Consider the following 27736-nt stretch of genomic DNA (forward strand, 5'->3'; position numbering starts at 1 on the left):
ATCACCATCAACCAATGAAATTGAAGCTTCTTCAAACGAACAACGTTGTCCATGGTAACGGGTCCAGTGTGCGCGCAGAAGAATCAGATGCTAGTTATTTCGACAACCTTCATTTTCTAACTACTATAATGTCGATAAACTAGCTAACGTTATGGTTGAACTAAATCAAACAACGATGTGGCGGCTATATAGAATATACTAATACGTCAGTGAGTATGCAACGTGCATTCTGACTACAGTTTTAGCGAGCCAGCTAAATTAGCCAACGAGGCTAATCCCTATTACAGAATAATCCCTATCTGACAAAATGCTCTTTGTTCACCTCGCATGTTAGCCAGCTATCTTTATTAGCTAGCTAACGTTGATTTAGATACCTGTAACGCCGGTCTGAATGTTTTTGTTGTTGATTGTAAACGGTTAACGTTACTGGACAGAAACCTTTTAGATAATTAAGCGAACGTTATTAGATAGCGAGCTAATCAATTGAATTGCATACTAGTTTTTGCCAAGCAAACACTCACATCAAGCCAAGAACAGCATGGAGATAAACCTCAACCGAATTGATTATCTACAGGTAACTGGATTGCATGTTTTGCTAGTATAACTAGCTAGATAATTCAACTGGGTAGATTGACTATATTTTGACCCTTGATCATGTCACTAATGTTATGGCTAAATAGTTGCCTGAATGGAAAAAGAGTTGGACAGCGTGATTTTTTTTTGTACTCTGACAATTTTACCTTAAGTAACTAGATGACTCTGATACTGACTGACTCTGGCTGTCACATTCATCGACACAGGTTGGTGTGATATCTCAGAAAACCATGAGGCTCCTCCCTGCCTTGGGACGCAAAGCAACCCAGAAGGTACTGTAATGTGATTGTGCATTATTAGAGGTGACCCATAAATAGACCTTGTAGTGTGTTGGAATATGCTTTTTGAACAATGTCCCAAGTACTCTTGAGTTAGAAATGTCGTTTTGTGTGTCTCAGGTTGCTGTTGCTGATCATGATGGTGTGATAACTTGTTTTGGGATGAAAAAAGGAGAAGCTGTGGTAGGTATTGAGTCTTACATATTTAACAACATTGAAATACTCGCCTGGGTGCCAGTCTTTTTTTGGAGCCTACTCATTAATCACTGTTGGCTAAATCAGAGCCAGACTGGCACCAAGGCTAGCAGAATACAGCCACTTTCATGGACTTCATATGAATACCTACTGCCGTTGTGCCCAGGAACAAGGCACTTAGCTTAATCCCTATCTGCACCAGGAAAGCTTCTCTGCAGCTGACCCTGTGCTGTTCGGTGGCATGGGTACTGCGCCCTCTAAAAGACAAGTTTCCCTTGTCATTGTGTAATGAATAAATAAAGTTTCATTCCATGAACGTTGATTGTACCTATCTTTTCCAGCCTGTGTTCAAGACTTTGCCAGGGCAGAAGATAACAAGGCTGGACCTTGGTGGGGCTCTTGGAACCCCACAGGAGAAGATCTTTGTGTGTGCTGGCTCGGAAGTGAAGGGATACACCAAGAAAGGCAAACAGTTCCTGTCCTTTGAGGCCAACCTTACAGAAAGCATCAATGCCATGTGAGTTTTAAGTTTTTGATGTGAATTATAGGTTACCTTGCCATGGTTCCAAGCCTTCTACACATGTTTGTCAACAGTGACGAACAAGACTTGGGAGTATGGTTTTGAGAGTATAGTCTAGATTTTATTTTTAAAGAGATTTGGAGCATTCTTTATTTGGTTTATAAATAAGGGGAATTGTGGGTGTGTTTTTGTGCTGCTTTATATTACAATGTGTTTTTTTTTTTATGCCTACAATGTGTTTTTCAGGCACGTTTCAGGAGCAGACCTTTTTGTGTGTGCGAGTTACATCTACAACCACTACTGTGACTGCAAGGATCAAGACTACTACCTGTCTGGAGACAAAATTAATGACATTGTGTGCTTGCCTGCTGAGAACTTGGGCCGCATTGTCCCTGTGTTGGCATGTCAAGACCGAGTTCTCAGAGTGTTGCAGGTGAATGGAAATTGTTTGTGAGTACTGCAGTATGAGTATATAAGTACTTCAATGAGTACTTCAGTGAGTTTGTGTTTCCTTGCCCATAGGGATCTGAGCTTGTGTATGATATTGAAGTCCCTGGTCCTCCCTCAGTTTTGGAGCTGTACAATCGAGATGGAGGTGAGTATAAAATCCTTATACTGAACTCAAATGTAAATTTCACACATCCCTGTACTTACAGCAAACTGGTCTACTTCTACCCCACTGTCTGCTTTAGGGACTAATGGCGAAGACATTCTCTATGGAACTGTGGATGGAAAACTGGGACTGATTAGGATAACTGATTCCTCTTCCTCTTCTAAATGGGAGATTGATAATGAGAAAAAGAAAGGAGGTACAGTACTGTTAATGAAGATGAAAACTAGTATATGTTTCATCTGTCAGAGACTCGAGAGTACCTATGCACTGAAACACAATTAGCACATGTATTATCATTGTATATTGTAAGAATGTTATTAACATTGACTTACCATGTTAGACATCATTCAATCATATAGGATCATTCCATTCATTGAGCTTATTCCACATTTTCTTCTTCTATGGCTGTTTCTACTAGGTGTTTTGTGCATCGACACGTATGATATCCTGGGTGACGGGGTGAAAGACATCCTTGTTGGCAGGGACGATGGGACAGTAGAGGTCTATGGGTTTGACAGCTCCAATGAGCCCACATTGCGCTTTGAGCATGTAAGTCTACAGATAATATTTATATTATTTTATGCTATATTCTACTGGCGTTGTACATATCATCTGAAATTCAGGGGGAAAAATACCTATTTATTTTAATTCAAGGGTGATAGAAATGTATTTTTGTTGTAAAATAAATAACAAACTTTCTATCCTAAAGTTGAGAGAATATTGTAGAAATCCATGTCTTTGGGATACTAACTTGTCCATCAGGTGTTATTGGAGAGCGTCACCTCTATCCAGGGTGGCTGTGTTGGGAAGGAGTCTTATGACGAGGTTCTGACAGCCACGTACACAGGTGAGCTATCAACCAAAGGAGAAGGTTTTATGCACAAGAGCTATACAAAAAAAAACACTAGAGAGAAAATCTAATTTCCGCTGACTGTTTCCTGCTCCCAATAAGTGCTCTATAGGAGATACAGATACAAAGTTGTGAGCGACTTCAAATAATATGTGTGTGTCCAGGATGGGTGACAGGGCTGACCACAGAGTCCCAGCAGGCAGAGGCAGGCCCTGGAGAGGAAGTCAAGATGAGTCGGGAGACCCAGAGCAAAGTGGCAGCTCTCAGGTATACTTGTGGACAGTTGTTGTTGTCACCTGCGTTTGCAATATAAATCAATGGAACTTTGTAAGCAAAACTCAGTGTTGGCAAAGTTAATTCAACAGCCAAAGTAAAGTCCTGTGTTTAGCAAAAATGTTAGTTAGCTAACTTAAAGATGAGGACAGATGCTATCTGTTGTAATTTTCCCAGAATGAACCCACAGCACTTGTCCCCCTCAGGGCAGAGCTAGACCAACTGCAGATGAAGGTCGTTCAGGGCCGTGAGAAGTACCAGCAAACCGCGCAGTCTAGTACGGCGGTCTCTGCCATGCCCGTGTTCAGCATCAACGACAAGTTCACCCTGTGTCAGGATGACGCCAGCTACAGCCTGACCCTGGAAGTGCAGACGGCCATCGACAATCTGCTGCTGCAGGTGAAACAAATTGACTTGACTCTGTATTTATGTTCTGTATTGAACCCGAAAGAGAAATTTGTATGGTTTTTTTGCATGAGAGAGATCTGCTAATTATACAAATATGCAATGACTTGTGGATATTTCTGTCATGGATTGTAACGTTAATATTGTTTTCTTTACAGAGTGATGTACCAATTGATCTGCTGGATGTCGACAAGAACTCTGCTGTCGTGAGTTTCAGCGAATGTGATTCAGAGGTGAGATATCCTAGTACAGAGAGCATACAAATACTACAAGTGAATGCTTTAGATTCCTCAAGGCACTAATTATGCCTTCTGTTCCAGCAGCCAAAAGGCAATTTTCTTCTCGTTACGTACAGATGCCAAGCAAATACTACACGGCTTGAGCTGAAGGTGAGATTTTTTTTTAAGAGTATGTTTTAGTCAGTTCTTACTGATTTTAGCCCAATAACAATTTATTTAGAATTCTACTCATGGCAGTTCATAATAAATTGTCAATTGCAACCAATAGAACTACCACTCTCAAGTCTCCAGTTCCCACCCAGTCTCACCTGCCTCTGCAATGCTAAGGGCAACACTGCTGTGTGTTCTCATGACTTGTGTCACAGAATCTTCTCCCTTCTCCAGGTGAGGTCCATTGAGGGCCAATATGGCACCCTACAGGCCTACATCACCCCACGCCTGCAGCCCAAGACCTGTCAGGTACGCCAGTACCTCATCAAACCTCTGTCCCTTCACCAGAGAACTCACACCATTGAACAGGACAGGTAAGGAGAAGGATACTGAAAGAAAGACAGTGTTTGACTCAATTTCCCTCTTTTTCTGTCTTCTTTCATGCTCTCCCTTTTTCTCTCCATCCCCCCAAACAGACCCATGAACACTTTGAGTCTAGTTGGCCAATTCAGCTTTGCAGAGATCCACTCCTGGGTCCTCTTCTGCTTGCCAGAGGTCCCAGAGAAGACTCCAGCAGGGGAGAATATCACCTTCTACTTCCAGAACACTTTCCTTGGAACGCAGCTGGAAGCCACGTACTGGTTAGGAATTAAATTCAATACAACTTCATTTATCCCCTCGGGGATATGCATCAATCAGAGTTCTTGGTTTAGTTTTCCAAGTAAATGTAACCAATGGAATAATCCCAAAAGTGCAAACTAAAGCTGAAATCAAGCTCACTTCACAAACCTTTTGCCATTGTACTCTAGGGAGATTGAATTAAGACTGTACATTCAATATGGGTTTTCTTCTCTGTCATTTTAGTAAAGGGGAAGGCCACTTCAAGTCTGACAACATTTCCACCATCTCCATACTGAAGGATGTCCTCTCCAAAGAAGCCACCAAAAGAAAAAACAATCTCGATATTTCTTATGGTAGGTCTTTAGCTAGTTACATTTATTATCTGTTTTTAGGCTACTAGTTAGAGTTATCGACAATGGAGTGAAACAGTTATGTCTGTTCATGAAATAAAATATATTATCTTATCTCACAATTTTATTTGCGGCTCTAATTTCCAGATATCAATGACGATTCAGTGGGCCACACACTCAAGATGATTCATCCGAAGCTTGAGTATCAGCTGCTATTGGCCAAAAAGGTTCAGCTGATTGATGCATTAAAAGTAAGTGCCAGTGTCGCAAAAAAATAAATAAATGAAACTACTTTAATATTGCAACTCTTGCTCAAATATTGCTGTGTGTGTTTTTGTAGGAGCTTCAGGTTCACGAGGGGAATGCAGACTTCCTCATTCCTGAATATCGTAACATTCTAGATGAGTCTGCCTATCTGCTAGAGGAATACAAGAAACAACCAGCTCACCTGGAAAGACTTTATGGTATATCAATGTACAGTTATTGCTCTAAAATTCTTGTTTCAAAACAAATTACATTTTCAGCTATCACAGTAGCCTAGCTTGCCAATGATCCTTACATCCTGGGTGCAAAACGACTTTGACAGTATGGTTATGCAAACTACCATGACAGTAACCTGTGTGTGTGTTTTTCCGTTTCCCCAGGTATGATAACGGACCTCTTCATCGACAAATTCAAATTCAAAGGACAGAATGTGAAGACAAAGGTGTCATTGCTTCTGGAAGTTTTGGATAACTACGATTTGGATTCTTTAATGAATTTCTTCAATGAGGCATAATATCAAACTTGAGCAAAGAGGATGCAAACTTTTACACTCCATTTGTAATAGCTTTTGTTTTGTTTAGAGTATAGAGTTTATTTCCATCTTTGTTTTGTGTAAGATACTAGAATTATGTTACATAATCTGAATTCTTTATGTCAATTGTCAACAACATCTGGATGTCTAAAGCCATATTCTGTTGGCCTAGCTATATACAGTGCATTGGAAAGTATTCAGACCCCTTTTCCCACATTTTGTTATGTTATAGCCTTATTCTAAAATGGATTAAAATATTTGTTTCCCTCATCAATCTACACACTACCCCATAATAACAAAGTGAAAACATGTTTTTAGAAATGTTTGCAAATGTATGAAAATAAATAAATACCTTCATTATGTAAGTATTCAGACCCTTTGCTTTGAGAATCAAATTTGAGCTCAGGTGCATCCTGCTTTCATTGATCATCCTTGAGATGTTTCTACAACTTGATTGGAGTCCACCTGTCGTAAATTCAATTGATTGGACCATGAGTTGGAAAGGCACACACCTAAGATCCCACAGTTGACAGAGCATGACAGAGCAAAAACCAAGCCATGAGGTCAAAGGAATTGTCCATAAAGCCCCCAGACTGGATTGTGTTGAGGCAGAGATCTGGGGAAGTGTACAAAAAAATGTCTGGAACATTGACGGTCACCAAAAACACAGTGGCCTCCATTCTTAAATGGAAGAAGTTTGGAAGGACTAAGACTCTTCCTAGAGCTGGCCGCCCGGCGAAACTGAGCAATCGGGGGAGAAGGGCCTTAGGGAGGTGACCAAGAACTCGATGGTAACTCTGACAGAGCTCCAGAGATCCTCTGTGGAGATGGGAGAACCTTCCAGAAGGACAACCATCTTAGCGGCACTCCACCAATCAGGCTTTTATGGTAGAGTGGCCAGATGGAAGCCACTCCTCAGTAAAAGGCACATGACAGCCCACTTAGAGTTTGACAAAAGGCACCTTAAGACTCAGACCATGAGAAACAAGATTCTCTGATCAGATGAAACCATGATTGAACACTTTGGCCTGAATGCCAAGCGTCACGTCAGGAGGAAACCTGGCACCATCCCTACGGTGAAGCATGGTGGTGGCAGCATCATGCTATGGGGATGTTTTTTAACGGCAGGGAGACTAGTCAGGATTGAGGGGAAAAATGAACAGAGCAAAGTACAGAGAGATCCTTGATGAAAAGCTGCTCAGGACCTTAGACTGGGGCGAAGGTTCACCTTCTAACAGGACAATGACCCTAAGCACACAGCCAAGACAAGGCAGGAGTGGCTTCGGGACAAGTCCTTGAGAGACCAGAGACTTGTCCCTTGAACCCAATCAAACAATTGTGGAGAGACCTGAAAATAGCTGTGCAGTGACACTCCACATCCAACCTGGCCTGAGCTTGAGAGGATCTGCAGAGAAGAATGGGAGAAATACAGGTGTGCCAAGCTTGTAGTGTCATACTCAAGGCTGTAATAGCTGCCAAAGGTGCCAAAAGTTTTTTATTTGACTAGGCAAGTCAGTTAAGAACAAATTCTTATTTTAAATGACGGCCTAGGAATAGTGGGTTAACTGCCTTGTTCAGGGGCAGAACGACAGATTTTTACCTTGTCAGCTCGGGGATTCAATCTTGCAACCTTTCGGTTAGAACTCTAACCACTAGGCTAGGCTACCTGCTAACCACTAGGCTACCTGCCGCCCCAGGTAGCCTAACCACTGTGCTTCAACAAAGTACTGAGTAAAGAGTCTGAATACTTATGTATGTGTGATATTTCATTTGAAAAAATTCTTAAAACATTTTTTGCTTTGTCATTATGGGATATTGTGTGTAGGTTGAGGGGGAAAAACAAACATTTTAATCCATTTTAGAATAGAATGTGTAAGAGTCAAGGGGTCTGAATACTTTCTGAATGCACTGCATATTCAGTTATATGTTTTGTTTTATAGGTTGGCACTTGAACATACCATCCTTCATGTTTGGCAGTTATATTTCTATTGAAGTATTTAGACTAACTACAGTATTTAAATCATGTGTGGTTTATTTGTCATGGGGTGAGGTTATCTGTGTATAGCATAAATGAGTGTTACAAGACTTTGAGATCCTCTCAGAGAGATCATAATTGTTTATACGATATTATATTAATTCAAATGATGAAAAATGTACCTTTGACTCTTTCATTGTCTATACACGCCGAAATCGCAACGGCCTGCGTATTCTTGGACACATGAAATCTGAGTTGTACCAGCCGCCGTAGATTCGTGACGTAATTTTCGCCTTCGGTTGTGATTGGCCGTTTCAATAGTCGCGGGCTACTTGAACTGAGAACAAGCAACATTTCTGCATTAATATATATTTTCAGTGGACAAGGGACTGTATCTAGGTAAAGGTTGCGCGGTGGTTAGCTACATTTATACGATTTAGTCAAACAGCATGGCGAGCTAATGTCGGTTTTCATGCAGAAGATGATTTTGTCTCAACGTTAAGTAGGGTTTTAAATTTGCAGCTCAGAATTACGTTGCCATCTCAACACCCCAGACTTGTCTGTGCGATATCTTATGCTACTGTAGCTAGTTTGCTAACACAGGTAGCCTCTTTGTGCTATCTTATACAATTTGTAAGTTTTATATTCATTTCAGTATTTTTTTACCAAGTTTTTTTTTATTTATTTTTCTTTGTAGCAAAGTGGACGTTTCTGCAGTGACTTGTTTGAGCCAGAAACTGAGAATAACATGTCAGGATCAAACCAAGGACAAGGAAGCGCGGTTGATGTTCCGCTGCCAGAATACCAAAACCAAGAAAATATGCTGTCCAGACTGAGGGGTCCAATCAAACACCGGGCAGACAACCAGGAGAACATTGTCCCCAAAGCACCACAGAGAACAGTTCTGGGAGGTTTGCAAAACAACCAATGCAGCAATCCTCAAAACACAACACAGGTTAGTAATTTCTAACTAGCCACAAGCCAGCGAACATTATACAAACACTTGTTGCCTAGCTAGCATAATTGGCATGTAGATTGAGCTAGGTTGTTTACTACCAAAAAATCACCTTAGGACAACACTGTCATAATTTTAGTTCATATTTTTACGGCCAAGAGTAGTGTTTAATTTACATTTGATTAATAATTTCATATTCACCTTACTGTATTCAAAGTTTGTATTGTTAATGTCCGCTAACTAGTTAGGGACCCTCCTAAGTAGTCCGCCATTTTATGCCGTCAACGTCTTGTTTAACATTGGGATGGCCAACTTGCTTTTTCATGCCTTCACATATTATCAAGTTATTTATTAATTAGCATGACATGGCTAGGTGGAACTGACTCATTGCTGAAACCATGGGCACTGAAATATTTAACCTTTCATTTCAGTTGCTGTCCTGCAAAAATGAAAATGAAGTACCTAAAAGTTATGCAGAGAAGCTGGGCACCAAGCCGCCAGCTTTTCAGATTCACCTGGATGAGCCAGATTCTGCGTTCTCCAGGGAAAGGGTGTCCCTCAAAGCCAAGCCTTCCATAGAGATGTACCCCCTGAAACTGAACCCCACAGTTACCTGTCTCAGGCAGCCTCTGGCCTCTCTTGACATACCTGCCACATGTGTGTCTAACATGGATCTTAGTTTTGGTGGTGAGTATTTGTGTAATCCACCTGGCCGAATTATTGAAAATGTCCCTTTACCCTCTTATAACACTGAGGTGATCATGTTGTCTATGGATTAGAAAGACAACACTTTCCAATTCTCCTCTATATAGATTGTCCCATGGATATGTCAGTAACTGAAGGTGAAGAGAAGCCAGTGGACATGAATGCGGTAACAGAGTATGCTTCAGAAATACATGCTTATCTCAGGGAAATGGAGGTGAGTAAACTATTCATTGTTTAGTTGTCACACAAATCACTGAACCATGACTACAGAGTTGTCCTTTTGTGCTCTTGTCCCTAGGTTAAGTCCAGACCAAAAGCAGGCTACATGAAAAAGCAGCCAGACATAACCTACAGCATGCGGGCTATCCTTGTTGACTGGCTGGTGGAGGTTGGTGAGGAGTACAAGCTCCAGAACGAGACTCTATACCTTGCTGTGAACTACATTGACCGTTTCCTGTCTTCCATGTCAGTCCTGCGGGGGAAGCTGCAGTTGGTCGGAACCGCCGCCATGCTTTTGGCCTCGTAAGTGTTGTCAACCCCCCACAGCATCCTTAAATGGGTATTTCACCTTTTTGTGTGCCATGAAGGCGTGCAGCGTAAACCAAGTTTGTTCTATATGTTGTGTAGAACCCACTGTATTTGGCCTCTGTCCCAAATGAATAGGAAAGATTGGCACCAACATCTGACAAATTTAAATTTGTGGGAACTGTCCCTTTAATTGATTGTGTCAAGCTAAGCAATGTGTGCTTTGATCACTCACTGGTTTTCATTCAAATGCAGGAAATTTGAAGAGATCTACCCCCCGGAGGTGGCAGAGTTCGTTTACATCACGGACGACACCTACACAAAAAAGCAAGTTTTGCGGATGGAGCATCTGGTGCTTAAAGTGCTCTCCTTCGATCTTGCCTCTCCCACCATCAACCAGTTTCTCACCCAGTACTTTCTCACCCAGCCTGTCAGCAACAAGGTGGAGAGCTTGTCAAGGGTGAGTAGATTACACATTGTAGATTACACATTGTAGTGTTCACATCTTGTAATTCAAAGTCCTACTCTAGTCTTTCACTTAATTTAATACCTGATTTACTTAACAAAAGGCATCTCAATAGGTGTTGCGGGTATCATGACATGGCACAAGTGGGAGGGTGGGCCTTCACTCTTTTGTTCTCTATCTCAAGCAAGGGGGAGGCTGATCTCATCAGTCCTTATCAGACTAACTCCTTGAGTGCCCTACTCAGACTTTTGCAGTTGTCTAAAAAACTTGTGTCCTTCAATTTATTCTTGGGATATCACTTCAACAGTGAACAAAATAATCCTTAGAGTTTGTCTAGGTTGAAATAGTTTTATAGATTTGGTTTTTTTTGTCTTAAATGTTGTCTTTGTTTCCTTAGTTCCTAGGGGAGCTCAGTCTAGTAGACTCGGACCCATTCCTGAAGTACCTCCCCTCTCAAACTGCTGCTGCCGCCTTTGTTTTGGCAAACCACACTATAACAGGAAGCTCATGGGTAAGTTTGCAATGCTGTGCTAAGTGTTCTAGCAGGGTAGCAGTTTCATTGCCCTCTGGTTCGGCCATGATGCCCCACTCAAAATAAAGCGGCAATGTAGCATCTTTAACAGGTCTTTGCCTCAGTGCAGTAGGCCAGGATTTGGTAGCTGCCGCTAACCGGAATTCTCTCCCTGCAAGTAAATATGCCACTGGCTCACACGATCTCTCTGAGTAGTCCATCAATCAACTATTTTGGATCTCATGAACCTTTCTCCTCATGTTAATATGGAAGTCTTCCGTAATAGAGGCTTTTTTTGTCTCACTTGCTGCCTAAACTTTCATATTGATGGGCCATAACATTTATAGTAACTCACCTTATCACAACTGAGTGAACTTTGTATAACCAAGATTTACAACTGCGTATGTCCTTGGTGCAACAACCAATTAGTAGTTACTGAAGGTCAATTGGCTGTGTAACATTTAAATCTGCACCTTAACTTGGCACAAACTATTTCCACCTTGCTGAAGTCAGTGCTGTATTAAGTATGCCTTTGTAAGATTAAAATTAGAAAAGTTGTCTATTCCCCTGTTGACAGGTTTGCTTACTGACCACATGGGAATAGTGACTCTCTTCCCTCAATGTTGTCATTCTTTTCAATTCCCAGGCTCCTCCCTGACACGCAGTCTCTTGATTGCGTTTGATATTCAGGGTAGTACCATGCAGTGTATTTTATTTTCCACACTAATGTTTAAGCTTAACATTTTCCTTAAACAACCGTAGCATGAGATTGTCATACCCTGAAAAGACAGGCTGGCTCCCTGTTCAATTGCAGTATTTTATTTAGCCACAATTTTTCCTAAATTCCGATCTTTTGTCAACTGAAATCTTAACCCTAAATTAGAATGAATTGGTTTTCAGTGACTTTTGTGCATTTTTCTGACAGTTTGTTTTATTTCAGTCCAAGTCTCTGGCAGAGGTGACTGGCAACTCTTTAGAAGACCTGATGCCATGTATAGAGGATCTGCACCAAATGTACCTCAACGCTGCTACGCACGCACAACAGTCAGTGAGGGAGAAGTACAAGGGTGCAAAGTAAGTACACCATATAGATGGATTTATTTTCATGTTGGCATATTTTGCTAATGTAAACCATTGCTAGACATCCATTTGACTCTAATCTAATATAGCCAGTAAGCTTACGCACGGCTATTTTGTTTTTCCTACTAGGGATACTACTTGTTCATATGGCAATTTTCTAGATTTCTATTATCTTCAACATAAATGGTGGGTCTGAATGGAAGCATGTTGGTTAATTCTACCATGGTTTTTCTCTCTCTAGGTACCAAGAGGTCTCTCTCATTGAGCCCCCCATGAAACTGTCATTGAATTGATTTATTTTTTTTGTGCATATTTATTTTTTACTACGTGCCTCATATTGCCAGAATTTCAATAACTGAACTCGTGTCTGCAGTCTTGAGGATGTGGACAACGTTTTAGATTTTTAATGTGCATTTTATATGTACAATCCTGTAGGATAAGGGTTCTTTTACGCTTGATGCAGCCATGGGCTTTAATGTCGTTAATCAAGCAATGTCATGTTTCTTTTCTTACTAGACAAATGTTTGCAGTGGTTTTTAATTGCTTAAAAGCTGTAAAGATTAGTCACTTTCTGCATTTTTGTAATAAAACTGCAGCTTATTTTCCCCTCTGCAACTAATAGAATATTTCCTGACAAATCTGACTAACCATGGTTTGGTTTTCTATGACAACTTTATTTAATATGGGCTGTCTGGGTGTGGTTGATTTGTTATTTTTTTATAACACAAGTCAATTCTGGTTAATGATATTTTAGTATAATTTGGAAGCCCAAGTCTAGCTAATTTGCCTTGACATACTGCAAAAGTCTTTCTGCCTCTTTCTTTTTTTCTTAAATCACTTGTCTCATGTGTCTTGGCCTTCATTGGTTATCAATTAAGGAATCATCCGCTCTGTATGTCTCTTGTAAATAAATTCCATTCCCACAGACCCTTGGTTATTAATCCTTCCTATTTAAAATGTATTGTACTTCATACTATTCTGGAAGTAGTTCAGGGTAGTAGCACCATGTGAGATGGCTTTCTAATTTGAAGTGAACGTTTCAAATCACAATTTGTGGGTGCCATCAGTGAAATGTCAGTATTGCATGTCTTGTTGTGGCCTCTTGGGGGCAGCAGAACACTACTGTTCCCTTGCCTTAGTGCAGCATTTCCCAAACGCAGTCCCTCAGACCCTAAGGCACTACACATCTGACTCAATCATAGCTTGAGTTCATTTATATGAATTAGCTATGTAGTGTTAGAGCAAAAACCAGGACTGAGTTGGGAAACGCTGCCTTAGTAAATACATCTTCACCAATGTTTCTCAATTCCTTGCAGAGAAATTTGAGTAACAACCCTGTTTTTGTTATAGCACATTGTTTCAATGATACAGGCATCATGCAAGATGAGGTGTATATGAATATGCTTGAATTCATGTCCTGGTGTTTGAAAAACAGATCTAGACATCTGTGCTATAGATGTTTTATGAATTATGGTTGGCATCTGGCTCTATTTTAAAACCACCGTTCAAAGCTGGGGCTCCCATTTTAAATTGAAAGCCGCTTAACAGATACATTAAAGGGAGATATGATTGCTTCAGAAAATGCTATTCAAGGATTTCACCAACGAACTCCTATTCCTAAAGAAAGGAATGGCAGTTCTTCACAAAGGCAACATTGTTTCCATTCTGAAGCTGTGATATAAAATGAGCAGACTGTCTTATGACAATTTAGTTAATGTTTCAATCGAACTGCCACTTCAATGACAGCATGATTAAACATGTTTTCTGTTCCAAGCTGGCCTGTGATTTGATTCTTTGCCTGCAAGTGAACAGGTAGCCAATGGCAGTGAGAGGGGGCTTCTTGCTCTGTGTGCCTGCATGTGTTTATGCACCGGTGATACATTGTTCTGGCTCTGTACCGCGAGCGCTGAGTACAGAGCCCAGCAACAGAATGCTTACCGCCCATTTACCCAGTATCTTTACGGGTGCACACATCTACACTATGGACCACTTCTCCTCTAGATAACGATACGAGACAACTCAACAGGAATATCTAAGGAAAAATAAAACCATGGAGGGAAAGAAAATTCCCAACGGAACCAGCCGCAATGATCTAACGTTCTAAAATGACAACCATGACCACGCCTCGGCACCACTTCAAACGCTAAAGGATCCTGAACGTGTCCAGGGGGGGACTCCAGAGCTGACCCATGCCCTCACCGAGGAGGTTCTTGGTGGCGTCCACCTCGCTGCCCGTAGCCCTGGGCTGGGGCTGGAACCTGAGTGTGTACCTGGGGCTGTTGCTCCTGCTGCTTCTGCTCATGCTGCTACTGCTCTGGATGCTCCTCAAGCAGCTGAAGAACTCAGTGGGGTCTAGTCTGCAGCCCGGACGCTCTCTGAGGGACCCTCGCCATGGTCAGAGAGGAAACTATGTATGAGGGAAGAAGTGTGTGCTGACTTTGGACTGTGTCTCACAGCTTGTTGGACGGGAAGACTGTCTTCTCCACATCAAGAATTGTATTGGACTGTGCCAAAGACTGTGTTGGAAGGAAAGGCTGTCTTTTTTGAAAGGGCAAAAGATCTTGTCATAAGGAAATGCTTTCTTCTCAAGCGGTGTCAGACTGTGCTGTAGACCTGTCATAAGGAATGATAGTATTTTTATGAAAGGGTGTTGGACTATCCCTCACAGCTTATGGAAAGAAAATACTGTTTTCTCTTGAAATCTGTTTGAATATATCTCATGGTTTTGTAGAACACTTACACAAAGCCATTCCTCAGAAGTGTGTTTGACTGTGCCTCACAGCTTGTTGACTGACGAGCTATACACTATGGAGCTTATAACCTGATATAAACTGCTTATTCTTCAGTCTGTTGAACAATGGATCGTAGAGACCAGAGAAGTGCTTCAGACTGCTGAGTTGTCTGACAGACGGTGACTCGGCAATCCTTGTTTCATCATCAGTGTATGTGTTTTATCTTATTTCTATGTATGTAATGTACATAATGTATTCACCATTATATCAGTATATCTTTTCTGAAGAGTGCATACAGTGTAAGATAGCCTACAATGTTGAATTTCTGAGAATATACTCATATGAAACGGATAGTTCACCCAAATTACACATTGATTTCCTTACCCTGTAAGCAGTCTAAGGAATAACAGCAATCTATGCTTTGGTTTTATTTTCCTGGCACTGTTTCCTAATGCTAATGTTTTAGCATTTGTGGCACAAAACCCATTCATGTCTTGATACGGTTATTAGCATTTTTCACGCATCATGTTCAAATCATCTAAAAGTGACTTGAGATTCACAAAAAATGTAGATACTTTTGGAAGATTTGGACATGATGCCCGAAAAATGCTAATATTGGTACAAGGACTGGTACAGTCTCTATCGTCATTAGTTATTGATATCTTCATGCAATTTGTACTGCACATAAACATACCACACATATTAACCTACTTCTATTCATCTTTTAAATGCATTTTCACAGTCGCTTTCAAAAATCAACATTACTAAGAGAAAACATGCAAGATCCAATCTGCATTTTCATATATGCTGATTAAAGCAATACATTCAGGGTGGCAATTTGCACTCCTCTCATCTCAATGGTGATTTGGTTGGACAGTATTGAGGAAATGTCTCCAATTAAATATCTGAAGTGAGCTTGGCCATTTGTTTAGGTAGATCTACCCCACAGCCATGTCAAACCAATTACTGAAGGAGTCCCTCTAAGAAAAGCGTAATATAGTTAATGTAGTACTGCCTTGGGCATGGATATATGTAACTAAGGGTCTAACCCAAAGGTGGATGTAAACCCTGGATTGCTGACGCTATGTATTGGCCATTGAGAGGCTTTGAAACCACCGATCGGCCATATTGGCACACCATAGTAGGAGAAGTCCTCCATAGGAATGAATGGAATTCAACAGTATTTCAACTAAATGTTTCAAGGACAAAATTGCATGTATTTAAGTATTTTTGTTGTTGTGGGGAAAGCAGCACTCTAAAAAAATACTTTAAGGAAAATGTTTTTATATATTTTGAAATGTGTATGTTTAGCTCACGTAATATAATTTAAAAGTATGCATCAAAGTGTCTGTAATAAAATAAACGTGTCAGAAACTAACGTAGACATTAATACAAGCATTTCTACCCATTCCATATTGTCTTTGGCTTCAATACAGCGCCCCCTGTCAGTCATCCAGGGTTTATACACATCATTGGTCTACCTCTTCCAACCCATGCTGTTTGGATGCTCTGTGTTTTGCCTCTATAGGAAGCTGTGTGTGCATGCGCCTGCAGGTATGTTTGTGTATGACACTACATTTTTTAATCCATGAACATTTTGTTTATATTAGATTGTTCACCGTTAAGTCGGTACTTCAGAATGTGCTTGATTGACAATGTAAGCGTTTCTATGTTTCCCCAGAACCTGTCATTCAGTAGCTCTTGAGTTCATCCTTGTACATGCCCATGGGGGTGACAGGTGTGTGTGTTTTCTATATTGTAATGAATGGGAAGCTTTTTTTTTATTTTTATGAAAGACTACAGCTAGTCAATGATGTCCTCAGCTCAAGGGTTAATGTAGCTCACAACAACAAAATGCATCCTTGACTTAGCTCCGTTGTAGCCCCATTTGTGTCATTTATATACTTGGATTCAGATTTTGAATTTAAGTACAATGTCACGAATGGGCCTAGGCTCCATTGTATGATCAACAGTGTACCTCAGCAAAAATACTCACGTGGCATCAATATACAAAACATTATTCTCTGAATAAAAAAATTACAACAGCAGGATTTTTGTAGATAAATAATTACAAAGTCTTCTCGTTTTCACCAACAAAGCTTTATTTAATACTGTCAAGGATGAGTTATTTTGTGCTGCCCTGCTTATTTGTTGCACTGAGATTTAGCAACAATCTTGACAAGAAAAGTATGTTTTATATTCCTTTGCCCATCACATACACAACCCAAGTGGGATTACTTTAACTATCATGTGCCTAAACTAACCACAGAGACCCAAACCTCTAGATGTCAAACATCATAACAGTCAAGGAATTTGAACAGTTCAAATTCCTTGGTAAAAGTGGGTCCATCCACTTCACTAACTAAAGCCACACAAAACTGTAGATAAGGACTCAAACTGGGCATAGGGACACATATGGCTATGATGAGAATTCATTATGTGACCTGTTGGGTACTATGTTCTGTACAATCATGATTCATCAATGTCACGGCTGATGGTATGTGAGCCCACACTGGAGGCGTCACACACCATCTATTTTTCTGGGTGGAGGCGTTCAGTGGTTGACTCATGTCGTCTGTCACCACTTAGTCATCTGCAGGGCTTAATAAACCAAAATACACCTCTCTTCTCTCTCCATGGTTTTAACCTTCGTTATCGTAACGATAACAGATTCTGCACCGGTCAACACTTATCTGAGGGGGTGATTGAAGTAAACACTCCAACAATTAATTAATTTGATATTGAAGTTGATGGATGGATGAGCAACTGAATGAACAAATTAATCAATATGGCCCGAAGGGGTGTGGTATGCCGTGGTATATTGGCTATATACCACAAATCCCTCAAGGTGCCTTATTGCTATTATAAACTGGTTAACAACGTAATTAGAAGAGTAAAAAAAATGTTTTCGTCATACCTGTGGTATACGGTCTGTTATACAACGGGTAGGTCTAATCCTGACTACTGATTGGTTAAAACCACATTCCAGACAGTGTCTACTCCACAAGTTACCACTGGCTAAATCTATGACTATAAAATGCCTATTTACTCAGTTTCATCTGTCTGTGCAATCCACTGTCTCATCAGCCCAGCCAGGAACTTTACAAACTTGATCTCCACTATAAAAAAACATCTCACTTTTCTTTTAGACTAACTCGTTTTCAACAGCGGAGATTTGTAAAAACCTGTCTGTCGGTCTTTGCGACATTTGCAACATTGTTTAAATTTTCAAATTTGATCTCCAGCTTTCCCATAGTAATGAATGTATTCGGAGTTGGGATGAGACAGACAGGCAAGCAGTGTTTCTCAGCCAGTCAAAATCATGAATCAGCTGGCATCATTTTTTATGGATATATACAAATAAATGTCAATTGAAAAAAGGTCAAACGAAATGAAGTGCAGCTAGTTTTCAGTCTTTCCAGCTTCAGTTTGAAGTGATTGTGTTAGCTGTGTTGTTGGCTATCTCCTCTGAACAATAGTGTCCTGACAAGTGAGCACATTTTCTATGCCAGGCGAAATTGCGAATCATAAGCTCATTGTTATGGATGTATCCAAATAAATGTCAATAGAAAACAACTTAAACAAATGCAGCTACTTTGCTGTTATTCTGGCTGCACTTTTTGACGTAACTGTAAATTAGCTGTAGTTAGCTAGCTAACGAGCAAGGGATTAGAACATTTGCCAGCCAGTCTGGCAATGGAACATTTAGAACGAACGACGTCCATAGACACAGAACAAAAAGACTGAATGACTGTGTCGAGTCTCAAGCAACCAAACCGATAGAACGAGGACCAGCCAGCTTGGGTAGCAACGTTAGATTTGTGTCGGGACTATATTTTGTGAAAGGATGAAATAGTATGAATAAATTCATCAAAATAAAGTTAGTGAAAATGTAAATCATTATTTGAATATGTTAGTAACCTGTTGTATAAAAGTGATAATGCCCTCGAAGCTGGTGTTGGGAAGATATATTGGCATGGTTTGCTAGCCCGAAACGAAGCCTAACAACACTATGCCAATATATCCTCCAAGCACTGACTTCTCAGGCATTATCACTTGGATATACCATGGCTTTCAACCAATCAGCATTCAGGGCTCGAACCACCCGGGTTTATAATAAGCTTTATACCATCTGTAATGTGATGACTGGACAGCTATATAAAATGGAGCAGTGTTGTGAGTGATATATTTAGGATATTTTCCTTCAATTAAAATAATTAAATTCATACCAAATTAAAATAATATCAAATATGTTAGCTCCTTTCGATTTTTTTTATTGATTCTAAGGTTATAGTAGAAACACTTGGGTTTTACTGTGAGTTCAGAACCTGAGAAACAGGCTTGCTGTTTTTTCACCCACGTCTAGAACCTCACACTGCACAGATCCCAAGGTGACAAAAAATACTGACAAAGCAGTATTTAAATGAGAACGGAACCGCTAGGCTTTAGAACACCAGCTAATTGCAACTGTAAATCGGCATTGTTGCATCACCGGTAGGAGAGTATAGGGATTCCTGAATTTACTCAGACCATAACCTCTGCGTGCATTAATGAGAAAAATTTGCTGGTGTCAAACCACATATGAAAACATACATATTTTGAAAGCTGAGAAACAGCCCTTTCAAATGATATGTCATACAATAGCAGCGCATCAATCAAATGGTAATCAGTCAAGAAAAATAGACCTATGAAAATGTGTATCTTATACAAAAATCAATGCTTTTTTTCCCAAACTGCCATTTACACTACTTCCTAATAAAGACGGACATAAACTTAGAGCTCATTGAGTCTTCATTATTTTGTAAGGATTGATCATCTGTAATCAGAATAGTAATACACTTTACTGTGAATGAGTTACAGCTGTTTTAGTGACCTGTAGAATTTTTCTAGAATTCTATGGAATGTTCTGTGATCTTTCCTCTTAAACACATACTCTATGCACCAAATCATACACTGTTATATAGTGCAGCCCTTGTTCGCAGATGTGAATCTGAATGATTCGCTTTTAAGATAAAACTTCATAAATATGAATAGATTTAGGACTAGGATAAAGGATTATAGAATTAAAAACCTGCCTAGTTTCTCTATTGGAATAGGCCTATAAGATCCTAAAATAATTGGTGTCATTACCCTTTAACATTTAAATTCATCTCAATATAAAAATGTAAAGGATTATTATTGTTCTGATACACACTGGCAAATGGATTAGGTATTGTCAACAGGGTTGTTGTCTCTATTAGTGTGTGGCAGGCTGGTTAACACTGGGATAAACTGATTAAAGTTAACGGTAGAACTAACACAATAACTGGCTTATGGAAGCACTTCTCTAAGCGAGAGGTATATTATATATTTCTATTAGTGCTACCTTTTATATTCTTGATCGTAATGATATAGACCTAGTTGTAAAACAGCCGAGGTGATAGAGCAACGACCCTGGAATAAAAAACAAAATGTGTATGGGTGGAGAGAGTGTTGGTTTTACAGGTTTACTAGCTCTGGATTGTCAGTACTGCATGTATTCTTGGCTATAGTGCCATGGCTGTCAGAGTCGATTGTAAGTTAAACCTGGGTATTCCTTTATGGGTAGTGTGATGCCTAAGACTCGTTTTTACTTGGAGTCATTAGCGGCCGTTAGAATCTACAGTGAGGGAAAAAAGTATTTGATCCCCTGCTGATTTTGTACGTTTGCCCACTGATAAAGAAATGATCAGTCTCTCATTTTAATGGTAGGTTTATTTGAACAGTGAGAGACAGAATAACAAAAAAATCCAGAAAAACGCATTTCAAAAATGTTATAAATTGATTGGCATTTTAATGAGGGAAATAAGTATTTGACCCCCTCTCAATCAGAAAGATTTCTGGCTCCCAGGTGTCTTTTATACAGGTAACGAGCTGAGATTAGGAGCACACTCTTAAAGGGAGTGCTCCTAATCTCAGTTTGTTACCTGTATAAAAGACACCTGTCCACAGAAGCATTCAATCAATCAGATTCCAAACTCTACACCATGGCCAAGACCAAAGAGCTCTCCAAGGATGTCAGGGACAAGATTGTAGACCTACACAAGGCTGGAATGGGCTACATGACCATCGCCAAGCAGCTTGGTGAGAAGGTGACAACATTTGGTGCGATTATTCGCAAATGGAAGAAACACAAAAGAACTGTGAATCTCCCTGGGCCTGGGGCTCCATGCAAGATCTCACCTCGTAGAGTTGCAATGATCATGAGAACAGTGAGGAATCAGCCCAGAACTACACGGGAGGATCTTGTCAATGATCTCAAGGCAGCTGGGACCATAGTCACCAAGAAAACAATTGGTAACACACTACGCCGTGAAGGACTGAAATCCTGCAGCGCCCGCAATGTCCCCCTGCTCAAGAAAGCACATATACATGCCCGTCTGAAGTTTGCCAATGAACATCTGAATGATTCAGAGGACAACTGGGTGAAAGTGTTGTGGTCAGATGAGACCAAAATGGAGCTCTTTGGCATCAACTCAACTCGCCGTGTTTGGAGGAGGAGGAATGCTGCCTATGACCCCAAGAACACCATCCCCACCGTCAAACATGGAGGTGGAAACATTATGCTTTGGGGGTGTTTTTCTGCTAAGGGGACAGGACAACTTCACCGCATCAAAGGGACGATGGACGGGGCCATGTACCGTCAAATCTTGGGTGAGAGCCTCCTTCCCTCAGCCAGGGCATTGAAAATGGGTCGTGGATGGGTATTCCAGCATGACAATGACCCAAAACACACGGCCAAGGCAACAAAGGAGTGGCTCAAGAAGAAGCACATTAAGGTCCTGGAGTAGCCTAGCCAGTCTCCAGGACCTTAATCCCATAGAAAATCTGTGGAGGGAGCTGAAGGTTCGAGTTGCCAAACGTCAGCCTCAAAACCTTAATGACTTGGAGAAGATCTGCAAAGAGCAGTGGGACAAAATCCCTCCTGAGATGTGTGCAAACCTGGTGGCCAACTACAAGAAACGTCTGACCTCTGTGATTGCCAACAAGGGTTTTGCCACCAAGTACTAAGTCATGTTTTGCAGAGGTGTCAAATACTTATTTCCCTCATTAAAATGCAAATCAATTTATAACATTTTTGACATGTGTTTTTCTGGATTTCTTTGCTGTTATTCTGTCTCTCACTGTTCAAATTAACCTACCATTAAAATGAGAGACTGATCATTTCTTTGTCAGTGGGCAAATGTACAAAATCAACAGGGGATCAAATACTTTTTTCCCTCACTGTATCTTCCTTTTTTTGTCAGAATAAAACAGGATATAATGAGGACTACATGCAATGGCGACCCATCATTCAGGGCTTGCCTGTTTTGCATGTTATTTTGGCATTAATACAAGTCACATATCAGTTTGCAAACAATGTAAAAAAATAATATATATCATTGAGTTAATAAAGTCGCATACAAACATGGTCTCTTTTTTGTTTTCTTGAGTAAGGCAGCTCCAAAATGCAGGTGTTTCAGCCTAGCTCAGTTCTTTCTGTGGTGATTGAGTAAGCCAGCAGAAAATAGGAGCATTGCGCCGTGTTTGGCTCAGTGTTCTGTCACTCATGGGGACACTACGTCACCGCCAAGTGTAAGTCTTTTGTAAGGGTAGACATAAAAAATGCAAGCCCTTTGGGTCCTGCCATAGAGTTACATTAGTAGTGCCCTTCCAGGAAGGCTTTAGGTCATTGGCCACAGATAAAATGATGTCAAATCATGTTATATGTACAGTAGCTTTAATTGGACTGATCATGTCAACAGCTTACTTTCAAAATCTTATCTAGCAGTCATCATCATGAATCAAGTCGACAATCTACTGGCAAATCATTTTTAATGCTTGTCATATGAAGAGAAATAATGAAGAGAAATTATAGATAAAATGTATCGGCGCTCATCGGCCATAAAGATTACACAACAAGTTGGAAATCGCAAATTCAACAATGAATGGTTTGGAAGGAATCGGTGACAGTGGCTAACTGCAAGCATTGCAACTGGGAAGTCGGGAATAAATGAGCTCAGACTGGGAAAATACGTTTTAAATGGTCATCCAACACGTTATTGTAAATCCGGCCTCTTTCTCTTTGTTGATTACAAATTTTGCCCACAAAAGGACCGCCGCGCCACCTTCCTGTTCAAGTGATGCTGCTGCATAAATGATGTAATATGCCAAGGATATATGTATACTATAGCTAAGAAAGTTATAGTAAGTGTATGATGTGTAGTAAGATCTTAGTAGCCCATGTGCCTCACCCTAATAATTTGGTCTATTTTCACCTCTTAATTTCGCAAAATATTCTGACTCGGTAGTGCACATGTAACGTTAGCCTATAACATGTTTTTGAGAGATGTAATCATCTAATATTATAAGTGCTTTCACCGTCTGCTTATATGCCCCCTTTATTTATCCTACGGTTCTGACTTGGTGTACAGGGAGAACACTGTAAGAACGGCCCATGTTCTGAAATCTGTCCCTGTACATTTCAGAAGTATTTTTTGTTGACTGTTTTGCATGTTATTTGCTTAGTTCTCTTAAAAAGCACCCTCATATATATTTATGTTATCATGGGACTGCCCATATTTCCCTCTGGCCAAAGCCAATTGGCGGCCAAGGATTTGCCTTAGGACGCAAAGGTGTGTCATGAGTCAGGGAGATGGTCTGATGGTCTTGGTGACAACAGACCTAGATATGGGGGGATTAGTTAGATTAGACTTTTCCTTTCGAAAGCAGCTCGAACTATAGCCATTGAATTCTACCGTGCAAATATCCCATGCATTATAGGGAAATAACCTATGACCGCAGCACCGCCGTGCTAAATAAAATTGTTTAGCACGCCCTCTTGTGTACAATTGCTTTTCTACAATGGGTTACCAATTAAATATAAAATGTTATTTTGATAAATGTATTCATAAGCTATACATCCCTAAACGAAAATACTGGTCTAGTCCCGACACATCTATGGTTGCTAGCCGGCTGGCCGTTCATTCTGGTTAGGTTGCCAGAGACGCAACCCAGTCGTGAAGTCTTTATGTTCTATATCTTTGGACGTGACCAAGTCGTTCGTTCTAAATGTTCCATTGCCAGGCTGGTTGCCAACGCTCTTATCACTTATTGGCTAGCTAGCTAGCCAACTACAGCTAACACAGTCACGTCAAAGCGTGCAGCTAGAATAACAGCTAAATAAATGCATTTCATTACGTTTGACCTGTTTTTCTATTGAAATTTGTATATCCATAGAAATTATGCTTATTCATAATTTCGACTGGCTGAGAATAGATGTCCTTCTCGTCCTGACGAATTAATTCTCAATAGGACACTGGAGATCGAATGTCAATATTGAAACAATGTTGCAAATGTCGAGACAGTCAGCAACATTTGTACAAACCCCCGTTGTTGCAAACCAAATGTTAGGCTAGATGCAAGCGGAAATAATGTCTAGATGCCTTTTACAGTTGAGATCAAGTTAATAAATTGGCAGGTAGAAGAGTGGATGAGCAGGGATGTCTCAGATGGAACAGAAAATAAGATTCCCATTTTTGTGTCAGAGGCTTACCCGTACAAAACGGGTGTTTTAGTATGACTTAGAACGCATCTCAACCAATCACAATGCTTGTTTTGACCATGGGTTCTGAGTGTTGACGGTTTCCATGCTGAATTATTAGTTTCACGTTCGTTCTTGGGATAGCTACTCCACTGGCACCGGAGAGATCGCATTTGTAAAATGATACATTCTTGCACAGGTCTTAAAGGCAGACAGGTAGGTTTATACAACCCCCAGCTTGCCAACCAAATAGTAGCATGGAAAAATAATGTGTAGTCACTTTTTTCCTGAGGGAGATAATGTTTATGAATTTCCTGCCTGGGCTGCGGGACAGTGGAATTATGAGATTAATACGTCATGGTATTTTGCGGGAGTTGTTGTCCCACAACCTGTTTTATAATTAAACATTTATTTATGTCAATGGAGGCTGCTGAGTGGAGGATGGCTCATAATAATGGCTGGAATGGAGCCAATGGAATGGCATCAAACACATAGAAACCATGTGTTTGATGTATTTGATACCATTCCACATATCCTGCTCCAGCCATTACCATGAGCGCGTCCTCCCCAATTAAGGTGCCACCAACCACCTGTGATTTATACATATTTGTCTGAGTGGGAAAGCCTCAGGTCCATTTTGGAACGGGCCCAACTTTTTAGACCTCTACTTGAGACCCAACATAACAATCCATGCCAGGAGCATTGTGAATGAAACTGTACTTGTACCACAAATAGGGTGCTTTTTAATTTAGAATATCTTGCCAAATAAACCAAAAATGTAACTGTTGGAATTTCATTTTTCCGCTGTACCGAAACATGACCCCAACACTGATATGTACCGAACTGTGGGTTTGGGTAACAGTTACACCCCTATTGTTTGTGTATTTCACACTACGTTGAAGTAAAAATCTGAGTTTAATTCTTGTATGGATGTCAACCACAACACGTTCATGTCATCACCAATCAGCTACCTATACCACTAATAAACGGTCATCACTAGTTACTACAGCCACAAAATCATAATTATGGCTAAACTCCGCCTATTTCTACAATTTAAACCTAACCTCACAGTTAACTTTATGCCTAACCCAAAAAGCACATTTTTGTTTTTCCAAACAATTTTGACTTTGTGGCTGTGGTAACTAGTGACAACCCAAATAAATGTTGTTCAAGATCAAAATCCAAAAAATACAGTTGTTTCTATGTAAATTGCACATGTTTAGTATTAGTGGACTGAATACATCTCTTTTCTTATCTTTACTTCCTAAAGTGTTTCCATTCACTTAAGGAAGTCACTTCAACCCAACCAAATCTCATGATCTGATTTGAGAAGTGCTCCCAGACAGTCCTCTCAATATCGCAAAGAGCTGTCAATATCCATGTAAATGTATACTGCTGCATTTCATCAGCCACCTCCTCAGAGTATAGTAGTATGGGACCAAATAAGCAGCGGGACAGACGCCTCGGTATATGAATTTTATTTATTGTCCCTCTATCAGCACTCGGAAAGTGAGCTGTCCAATGGGATGTATATCATTCTGTCCCAACTGAGGTTGAGATTGTAAATAATAATCCTTCCATATCGACTAGCTGTTGATTCTGAAGAACGGCTGCTATGGAGGGGTGAACTCTATCTGAACTCCAACAGGTGGCAGGAGTATACACAGTGCTGCACTGGTAGGCCTACAGTACCCTATCATGTTTCCACTTGCAACAGGAGAACATAGGTAACAAATCATACCTAATAACCTAAAAAAGAATAAGCAATTATAAATGCTTCATAAATTATTATTTCTTAATGCTTATGAATGCTTTACAGATAATTAAATATGTATTAATGGTATGTAGGAGACACTATCTGTAACTACTTTATGCATGTTAAAGTTATTCAAGCTGAAGTCATTTAAGTCATTATGAAGTGTTACCACAGTTAGTTTCTATCATACAGTCAGGCGGTTGAAGGTGGGGTGAAGTCTTTGGTGGTATAAGATTCTCAATATGTTGTTGTTGGAATGTGTTGGTATATTTGCTTCTTTAGCTTTGACTCGACTTCAAAACCCCTTAGATGAAACTAAGAGCTGTATACTGTAACTCGAAAGTGGTCACTTTAATGAAGGTTTGCTGTGTGCAGGACAGGAACGTGATATGGGAGAGAGGATACATGCTTTGTAACAAAGAGGCAAAATCATCTGGCCAAGTGCATAAATTTCCCTCAGCGCTCACAACAAGCAACCTCTGACAAAAGTCCCTCTACTTCTATTCAAGGTGAAAAGGATGAGTCAGACACCTTATCGATAGCAGCAGCTCATGGTCCTCCTTGAATTATATATTTTTTTTACTCAATGGGGGAACGTAGTCAGAGAAATGCTGATGAATGTCTTGCTCGAGCAGTGTATGCAACTGGTTCACCTCTGATGCTCACAGGCAATGTGTATTGGAAGAGATTTCTGAATGTTCTTCGCCCAGCATGCACCCCTCCAAGCAGACATGATTTATCTACTCATTAGCTGGATGCAGAGTTCAACAGAGTTCAAGGGAAGGTCAAGAAAATCATAGAGAAAGCAGACTGTATTGCAATCATCTCTGATGGGTGGTCGAATGTTCGTGGACAAGGAATAATTAACTACATCATCTCCACCCCTCAACCAGTATTCTACAAGAGCACAGACACAAGGGACAACAGACACACCTGTCTCTACATTGCAGATGAGCTGAAGGCAGTCATCAATGACCTTGGACCACAGAAGGTATTTGCACTGGTGACAGACAATGCTGCCAACATGAAGGCTGCTTGGTCTAAAGTGGAGGAGTCCTACCCTCACATCACACCCATTGGCTGTGCTGCTCATGCATTGAATCTGCTCCTCAAGGACATCATGCCACTGAAAACAATGGACACACTCTACAAGAGAGCCAAAGAAATGGTTAGGTATGTGAAGGGTCATCAAGTTATAGCAGTAATCTACCTCACCAGGCAAAGTGAGAAGAATAAGAGCACCACATTGAAGTTGCCCAGCAACACCTGTTGGGGTGGAGTTGTCATCATGTTTGACAGTCTCCTGAAGGGGAAGGTGTCTCTCCAAGAAATGGCCACATCACAGTCTGCCGATATGGACAGCCCCATCAAGGGGATCCTCCTGGATGATGTATTTTGGGAGAGAGTGGTAAGCAGCCTGGAACCTATAGCAGTAGCCATTGCACAGATTGAGGGAGACAATGCCATCCTGTCTGATGTTCAGACTGCTTGCAGATGTAAGAAAATAAATCCGTACTGCCCTGCCCACTTTAATGTTGCTCCAAGCAGAGGAAACTGCAGTTATGAAATACATCAAAAAGCGTGAAGACTTCTGCCTGAAGCCAAC

General features: G+C 40.5%; 2 protein-coding genes across 5 annotated transcripts; both read left to right on the forward strand.

The window, feature by feature from the left end:
• Positions 1-28: 28 nt before the first annotated feature.
• On the forward strand, positions 29-6244 carry bbs7 (Bardet-Biedl syndrome 7). Of its 2 annotated transcripts, none has more exons than XM_014199184.2 (19): positions 29-574; positions 801-866; positions 993-1055; positions 1409-1584; positions 1834-2020; positions 2110-2182; positions 2280-2396; positions 2619-2749; positions 2963-3047; positions 3215-3317; positions 3530-3722; positions 3887-3961; positions 4049-4117; positions 4352-4491; positions 4594-4758; positions 4982-5091; positions 5236-5339; positions 5429-5552; positions 5733-6244. In XM_014199184.2, exons 1-19 carry the CDS (start codon positions 539-541, stop codon positions 5864-5866), a joined length of 2151 nt encoding a protein of 716 aa, XP_014054659.1. In that variant the 5' UTR covers positions 29-538; the 3' UTR covers positions 5867-6244. The 2 variants fall into 2 exon arrangements, with proteins under 2 accessions (XP_014054659.1, NP_001167107.1); NM_001173636.1 differs by having other exon boundaries at positions 74-574; positions 4052-4117.
• Positions 6245-8169: 1925 nt separating this feature from the next.
• ccna2 (cyclin A2) lies at positions 8170-13028 on the forward strand. 3 transcript variants are annotated; one of them, XM_014199181.1, is made up of 9 exons: positions 8170-8258; positions 8557-8814; positions 9246-9501; positions 9627-9733; positions 9818-10041; positions 10300-10504; positions 10908-11021; positions 11962-12095; positions 12343-13028. In XM_014199181.1, the coding sequence occupies exons 2-9, from the start codon at positions 8608-8610 to the stop codon at positions 12392-12394; spliced, it is 1299 nt and encodes a 432-aa protein (XP_014054656.1). In that variant the 5' UTR covers positions 8170-8258; positions 8557-8607; the 3' UTR covers positions 12395-13028.
• Positions 13029-27736: the final 14708 nt, after the last annotated feature.

The sequence above is a fragment of the Salmo salar genome, chromosome ssa05 (genome assembly GCF_905237065.1).
Source record: "Salmo salar chromosome ssa05, Ssal_v3.1, whole genome shotgun sequence".
NCBI classification, from domain to species: domain Eukaryota; kingdom Metazoa; phylum Chordata; class Actinopteri; order Salmoniformes; family Salmonidae; genus Salmo; species Salmo salar.